The sequence below is a fragment of the Hoplias malabaricus genome, chromosome 5 (assembly GCF_029633855.1).
Source record: "Hoplias malabaricus isolate fHopMal1 chromosome 5, fHopMal1.hap1, whole genome shotgun sequence".
Taxonomy (NCBI): domain Eukaryota; kingdom Metazoa; phylum Chordata; class Actinopteri; order Characiformes; family Erythrinidae; genus Hoplias; species Hoplias malabaricus.
In genome coordinates, this window is record NC_089804.1 from 19,047,984 (window position 1) to 19,056,254 (window position 8,271).

At 39.2% G+C, this 8,271-nt stretch overlaps 2 protein-coding genes across 2 annotated transcripts; both read left to right on the forward strand.

Annotated features, from left to right (window-relative positions):
* The first annotated feature begins 2,522 nt into the window (after nucleotides 1–2,522).
* opn1lw1 (opsin 1 (cone pigments), long-wave-sensitive, 1) lies at nucleotides 2,523–4,639 on the forward strand. Its single transcript, XM_066672782.1, has 6 exons — nucleotides 2,523–2,625; nucleotides 3,228–3,524; nucleotides 3,618–3,786; nucleotides 3,907–4,072; nucleotides 4,182–4,421; nucleotides 4,541–4,639. The coding sequence occupies exons 1-6, from the start codon at nucleotides 2,523–2,525 to the stop codon at nucleotides 4,637–4,639; spliced, it is 1,074 nt and encodes a 357-aa protein (XP_066528879.1).
* Nucleotides 4,640–5,931: 1,292 nt separating this feature from the next.
* LOC136697485 (red-sensitive opsin) lies at nucleotides 5,932–7,861 on the forward strand. The gene is made up of 6 exons (XM_066672631.1): nucleotides 5,932–6,034; nucleotides 6,446–6,742; nucleotides 6,836–7,004; nucleotides 7,085–7,250; nucleotides 7,363–7,602; nucleotides 7,763–7,861. Exons 1-6 carry the CDS (start codon nucleotides 5,932–5,934, stop codon nucleotides 7,859–7,861), a joined length of 1,074 nt encoding a protein of 357 aa, XP_066528728.1.
* The last annotated feature ends 410 nt before the right edge of the window (nucleotides 7,862–8,271 follow it).

Consider the following 8,271-nt stretch of genomic DNA (forward strand, 5'->3'; position numbering starts at 1 on the left):
GCAAAAGTGTCGATTGGTGAGTGACCAAGTGTGTTGTGCCCTGTTCCAGCGTGTGTTCCTGCCTTTCACCCAATGATTCTAGTTAAGCTCCAATCCCATCCTGAACTGGAAAAGTGGTTACAGAGAATAAATGAATGAACATACTCTCTGTTTTCTTACACAAGGAAAACCACAGTGTATGATGGATATAACAACAAGACAACGGAATATCGTACATATTTTAGTCACTTAAAAGCAGTTAAATCTTGAGTGGCTACGTATCTGTATGTATGGATAAGTACAAACATTCTGACTAGATTGTGGAAAGCAGTGAAGAATGTGTAAAGGTGAAAGTGAAGAAGTAAGAAAGTCACTGGCACCCTAACTATTATTTTCTATTTCTACAAAGTAGTTCCAGCCTGTGTTTAAGCGATTGTCATTAACGGCCTTAATTAGAGCTGTCTCAGTGCTGTGATTAGCCCAGACCCCGCACTAGAATTTGTCTAGGCAGGTGTTTAGGTACAAGAAGCTAGTGATTTGTTTGAAAAATATTTTCTCAATTATTTTGTCAATGAATGGTAGATTAGAAATTGTTCTGTATTTATTTATCTGAGATGTGTCTACATTTTTCTTTTCTAGAAAAGGCTTCACAACTGCAGTTTTTAAGGAGCTCCAGAGTGAGGTGTTTACAATCTGGAGTATTGTCTGGTGCTATCATGTGAAATACATTCTTTAAAAGTGTGGAGACTGTAGGTGAATGGTTTGACATGACTAACTTTATCAATTATAATTTCATTGGAAACTGTACAGGCCTCTGACATTTTTACCAAGGTGTCTTTACGAGGAGACAGAGAGGGTACAGGCTCATTGTTGGATATGTGTGTACTAATCATGTCTGATGTTCTTGATTTTAGTGTTAAAAAAGAATGCAAACTTATCACATGATACCAATTCATGGGCCATTAGTGTGGGTGAGTTAGTAAGTCTGTCAACTGCATCAAAGAGGACTTTGCTGTTGTTAACGTTGTTGTTGATGATGTAAGAGAAATAGAATTGTCGTGTTTTGCACATTACCATGTTGTCTTCTTTGTGAATATGAACACTGGTTTTACCACATCCCCTCTTTTGGATTTGAACAGCAGGTGCTTTCTGTTACCTTCACTTTTTCCAAGTTACCTTCACTTTAACTGGTGCAGTCTCATCCATAACACTGATAACATTTGAGTTAAAACTATCCAGCTGAGCATTAACAGAGTCGGACTGTTCCCATGGTGTAGTGCACATTTTGCTCATGAAAAGTAGCTGTGCAGTCTTTTTTAAATTATTTCTTGACACAAACCCATCTGCTCATAATCTCTACCGAGGCTCACGTATCAAAGAACACAAAGTAGTGATCTGACAAACCACATCCTTCACAGAGGCTGATATATTTAGACTTGCAGCATTACACTCATTTAAATTGAATAAAATAATAAAATTTAGAACTCTAGTCACTTTGACAATATAAAATAGTCTGTTGTGTTCCACTTGTTATAATATTCTACTTTTAGATCTTTTGTGTTAAACAAAATTCATTTTCCACACATTTCATTCAGCGATTCATTCAGATAAAGACAAATCCTGTACAAAGCAGAGATGGAAACCCTTGGGTTCTGATCTTCAGAATCCTTGCCCTAACGTCTTACACATTTCCACTGGTTGACTTTTACCTCTAAAGCTCATACAAGGTTACTTTCCCTAAACTGAAACATTAGCTATTTGGGATTAAGGAGGTTTGACTGCATCCTTGTCAATATTAATTAGGATCTCTGTGCGGGGTAATTAGGCACCCAAGTTGTCCCAATAAGCCAATTTGACCTCAGTTAAAACTATGTGTGTCTCACATTAATTTAAGTGTGTCACAGATGAGTTTTAGAATTTTTAGTATATATATATATATGTATGTATATATGTATATATGTGTGTGTGGGTGTGTGTGTGTGTAATCATAATTAGTCTAGGTAACCTGACAAATTTTTATTCATATTATTTAACTTGAAAGCAGTAATACTCTAATACATGGGTTAGAATATGATCAATAGGTAAAGGTTTTAAGCTTTTTTGTATTGCAGTGTAACACATATAGTCACCCTGGAGACTACTGGTCAATGTTCAATCAATGTAAAGGGCCCTGAACATAGCTCCATGGCACAGAGTGTACACTTCACCTATAACACTTCTAGTAATGAGAAATAGCTTAGATATCTGTAAGCCAATAGAACCTTAATTGCATTCTTTTTTCCCATCAGAAACGTTCACCTTCATGGAGCTCAAGTGGGCACAGGTACCCATCATGACCTAATTTGTGGGCTACAAAAACTCTGCCTAGACACCATTTGGTGGGTATAAAAGCTCATAGACAAGGACCAAAGACCCATCAGTGCCATTTGGTGGAAGACAGAAGTGAAGATAACAGACTGAAGGAGTGAGAATAAGCAAATATATCAACAAACAGGCAGAGTGGTGATCAGGCCTGCAAACAAAGCACTGATTGACCCCACAAGATGGCAGAGCAATGGGGAGATGCCATTTTTGCAGCAAGGAGACGGGGAGATGACACAACGCGGGATGCAGTCTTCGTATACACCAACAGCAATAACACCAAAGGTGAGAATATTGTCTCATTTTAGTCCACAGCCCTAACTTGGGCTTCCCCCTACACTTCCTTGGATTGTCTTTCCCTGCTCACACTAGCTAGCTAGCAAGCTAATGTCTTGTCTGTTTTAGCAAGTAATAGGTCAGGGTACAATAATCTAAATGAACAACACAATATCAGCCCTGAGTTGGTTCTGATCATAGAGTTGTTTAAGGGGTATAAGTTTAAATACATATTATTTTCTAATTTCCTCTAAACCTCACTGCTTTGTTCTGAAGCTGTCTGGATACAAATTAAATCCTTATCCATTCTGTTCATAAAGGGAAGGCAGTTCAGGGGGTAAAAGAAGAATATGAGAATTGCCATATGAGACATGGTATTATGTCTCAAATATCAGTACAACTGACTTATCCACAACATTAAAGTGTACCCATTGAAATAACTTAAGGAACACAATAAATCGGTTGTTCCTTACTTTCCTAACTAGTTTTTAACCAGTGGTAAAAAGAAGCTGGTGACATCTTAATCACCTGTTTGCTATGAAAGAGTACAACTTTTGCAGAGTATTCAAAGTAAGATTAACTATGGCTTAAACATACTGTGTTTTTCACAGATCCATTTGAGGGTCCAAACTATCACATTGCCCCAAGATGGGTGTACAATCTTGCTACATTATGGATGTTCTTTGTGGTTGTTGCCTCGACCTTCACCAATGGCCTGGTTCTGGTGGCCACAGCCAAGTTTAAGAAACTCCGTCACCCTCTGAACTGGATCTTGGTCAACCTTGCTGTGGCTGATCTTTTAGAGACACTACTGGCCAGCACCATCAGTGTCTGCAACCAGTTCTTTGGCTACTTCATCCTTGGACACCCGATGTGTATTTTTGAGGGTTTTACAGTTGCCACTTGTGGTAAGTGGATTCGTGGTTAAAGATATAAGCACAGAGCTTGGTAATTGATTCATGATTGCTAATTTAAATTCTACCTCTAACTCAATTCCTCAGGAATTGCTGGTCTGTGGTCTCTGACTGTAATTTCATTTGAGAGATGGGTGGTGGTGTGCAAACCTTTTGGAAATATTAAATTTGATGGTAAAATGGCAACTGCTGGAATTGTCTTCACCTGGGTCTGGTCTGCCTTCTGGTGTGCACCTCCCATCTTTGGATGGAGCAGGTAGGAGTTTCATTCAAACCGTGTCTGCTGGTTTACGTGCTCATAAGCGTTCAAGGTGTCATAAAAACATAAAATTGTGGAAGATGTCAAGGGCTGATATTTTGTCTTATTTCCTGGCAGGTACTGGCCTCATGGTCTGAAGACTTCCTGTGGACCTGATGTGTTTAGTGGAAGTGAGGATCCTGGAGTCCAGTCCTTCATGATTGTCCTGATGATCACGTGCTGCTTCATCCCCCTGGGCATTATAATTCTCTGCTATATTGCTGTGTGGTTGGCCATTCGTGCTGTAAGTCGTCACGTTGGATAAAGTTAAATCATAACTTAAATTATTTGAGGTAACCTTTTTCTACACATAAGAGGACACCAAATTGAGGAATTGTGCTATGTTCAAACAGGTAGCCCAGCAGCAGAAAGATTCAGAATCCACACAGAAGGCTGAGAAGGAAGTGTCCAGGATGGTGGTGGTCATGATTTTTGCATATATTTTCTGCTGGGGTCCTTATACTTTCTTTGCCTGCTTTGCTGCTGCTAACCCCGGCTACGCTTTCCACCCACTAGCAGCAGCGATGCCTGCTTACTTTGCTAAAAGCGCCACTATCTACAACCCCATTATCTATGTCTTCATGAACAGACAAGTAGGTTGTTTACCATGAAACATGTTTAGGTCTTACTTAATCATACACATAAACAATTCTCAGTGCTCATAGGCATCAAATATATATATTGTTCATTAATTATCTTTCTCTTTTTGCAGTTCCGTGTGTGCATCATGCAACTCTTTGGAAAAAAGGTTGATGATGGATCTGAGGTGTCTACATCCAAGACAGAAGTCTCCTCTGTGGCACCTGCATAAAACATCAAGTATACCTCATAAACTGAATCCAATTCACATGAAGAAGAAAACCAGACAAGATCATTTTGTATTTGTCTTCAGATATTCAATGATTACAGCTAAATCATCTACTGATTGTTTTCCGGGAATGATGGAGAAATACCTTGTTGCCAGACTGTGTAAATGTACTATTTTCTCAACACTTTGTGGCTGTGGCTGAACAGTACAGCTTATTGAATTTTCTCTTTGTGACAGTCCTCAGCATTCATACAATTACATGCATTGTCTTCTGACAATCAGGCAAGAAAGCAGTGTTTCTGCAAAGGGCCTACAATCTTTTATGCATCTACTAATTGTTGGCAAATGTAAAATAAATTCCTGTAGCTTAATATTTAATAATGTACTACTACCACTGAAACCTTTAATCAATTTTATAGCCTCTTTGCATGCAAACCAAAATGACAAAAAAGAAAGATAGTTAAATACAGTATGTTGTTCTATTTTATTTCTTATGAAAATAAAAGCTTGCAGCAAACAGAAAATGTTGTATTCTCTTTGAATGTATTCTTTAAAAGACCAAAGCCTTTTGCACTTCGTATCATATAAGTCTTAGTACGGGAAACGAGGTCGCTACAAGGAGGGCAGGCATTCTGTAATGGTAGCTTGGATGGCTAAGTCGTAAGGATGATTTGGTTCAGTGCAAGTAGATTTTCAATGGCTTCTATCTAATAACCACTTTTCCTGCACAAAGCTGTGTGTTTTAATTCAGACTGCAACACACGAATAAACTGAGCTAGAGACCCATAAACAAGTTTTACAAACTACACATGTAAATATTACATTGTAACATCACAGTTAACAGGTCATCACCCTAAAAACACAGGTCAGCCTTATAATCAGTTTAGAAGTGACCACTGGCTGGTATTAAAGCTACGTGGCACAAAGAATGCTTTACCCTATGTGACATCTCAGCTTTCACAGAGCAATCATAGCTTAGGCTACTTTCCTAAGCCAATAGAATCCTAATGCCAGGTTGTTTATAATAAAGCATGTGCCTGATAAATTCACGTGGGTTCTTCTGGCACCCTGACCTTATTCAGGGGCTGTTCTAATCCAGCCTAGGCATCCTGTTGCTGTGTATAAAAGCACATTGACAAGATCCAGAAATCTGTTGGCGCTTATATGACAACAGACCACGGAGAACAGTAGAAGCCTGAAGTCTGAAGAGTGGTAGGGAGCAAGTAAAAAAAAAACGATCAGCAACTGTCAAAGCAATAAAAGCACTGACCGCAACCTCCTGAAAAACCCTGAGGATGGCAGATCAATGGGGAGATGCTGTTTTTGCTGCCAGGCGACGAGGCGAAGACACGACGCGGGAATCAGCCTTTGTATATACGAATAGTAATAACACCAAAGGTAAGAGCGACATCTGGTAACATCAAATGTGTTCTATACTGGAGTTTCCTCTAAACCTCACTGCTTTGTTCTGAAGCTGTCTGGATACAAATTAAATCCTTATCCATTCTGTTCATAAAGGGAAGGCAGTTCAGGGGGTAAAAGAAGAATATGAGAATTGCCATATGAGACATGGTATTATGTCTCAAATATCAGTACAACTGACTTATCCACAACATTAAAGTGTACCCATTGAAATAACTTAAGAAACACAATAAATCGGTTGTTCCTTACTTTCCTAACTAGTTTTTAACCAGTGGTAAAAAGAAGCTGGTGACATCTTAATCACCTGTTTGCTATGAAAGAGTACAACTTTTGCAGAGTATTCAAAGTAAGATTAACTATGGCTTAAACATACTGTGTTTTTCACAGATCCATTTGAGGGTCCAAACTATCACATTGCCCCAAGATGGGTGTACAATCTTGCTACATTATGGATGTTCTTTGTGGTTGTTGCCTCGACCTTCACCAATGGCCTGGTTCTGGTGGCCACAGCCAAGTTTAAGAAACTCCGTCACCCTCTGAACTGGATCTTGGTCAACCTTGCTGTGGCTGATCTTTTAGAGACACTACTGGCCAGCACCATCAGTGTCTGCAACCAGTTCTTTGGCTACTTCATCCTTGGACACCCGATGTGTGTTTTTGAGGGTTTTACAGTTGCCACTTGTGGTAAGTGGATTCGTGGTTAAAGATATAAGCACAGAGCTTGGTAATTGATTCATGATTGCTAATTTAAATTCTACCTCTAACTCAATTCCTCAGGAATTGCTGGTCTGTGGTCTCTGACTGTCATATCTTGGGAGAGATGGGTGGTGGTGTGCAAACCTTTTGGAAATGTTAAATTTGATGGTAAAATGGCAACTGCTGGAATTGTCTTCACCTGGGTCTGGTCTGCCCTCTGGTGTGCACCTCCCATCTTTGGATGGAGCAGGTACATTCTGGGCTTGTGCTACAGGATCAATTTAAAACATTCTAATAAACACTGGATGATTAATACTATTTGCCTAATAGGTACTGGCCTCATGGTCTGAAGACTTCCTGTGGACCTGATGTGTTTAGTGGAAGTGAGGATCCTGGAGTTCAATCTTACATGATTGTTCTGATGATCACCTGCTGCATCATCCCCCTGGGCATTATAGTTCTTTGCTACTTGGCTGTGTGGTGGGCCATTCGTACTGTAAGTTGTTCCATTAGTGCAATAAATAACTTCAAACCATTCAAAATCACCACCGTAATCGTTCTGCGCATGAGCGAATGGTACAGACCATAAATCTGTTTTTGTCAAACAGGTAGCCCAACAGCAGAAAGATTCAGAATCAACCCAGAAGGCTGAGAAGGAAGTGTCCAGGATGGTTGTGGTCATGATTTTTGCATATTGCTTCTGTTGGGGTCCTTATACCTTCTTTGCCTGCTTTGCTGCTGGTAACCCTGGCTACGCTTTCCACCCACTAGCAGCAGCGATGCCTGCTTACTTTGCAAAGAGCGCCACTATCTACAACCCCATTATCTACGTCTTCATGAACAGACAAGTAGGTCTTTTCCATTGAACTCATGTACCTTTTATTTTAGCTGATAAATGATATAGAGTAGATACATTATTATAGTACATAGTAGTGAATGTTCATGGTCCACAAAAATACAATTTTTTCTAATGACATATAATGGCCAATTATCTTCCTCTTTTTGCAGTTCCGTGTGTGCATCATGCAACTCTTTGGAAAAAAGGTTGATGATGGATCTGAAGTGTCTACATCCAAGACAGAAGTCTCCTCTGTGGCACCTGCATAAAACACCAAGTATACCTCATAAACTGGATTAAAGTCTTAAGGAAATGGAAAAGAAACTCAAAACAGAACTTTTTATATGTATTATATCTTCAACATTTCCATTAGAACTTCTCCTTCTGTTGCTGTTGTGTCCCAGATTATGATGGGGAGATAACTTGTTTCATGATAGTGTGTGTATAGGTATTTCTTTCTTAAATTCTTTCTTTCTGAGTCTGATGCTTAACTGACTCTCTTACCAAAATGAATTGCTCTCTGGCAAACTGGCAAGAACCCAGGTAGCTTCCATGAACTCTCTATACATTTCTATAATAGAGCCAGACATTTTTTTCTTTTGTGGTAAAAGAAAAGATAAGTTTTTGATGCAGACAAATTACATCAAAAATTAATAATGTCTGTCAGAATTTGCCTTTA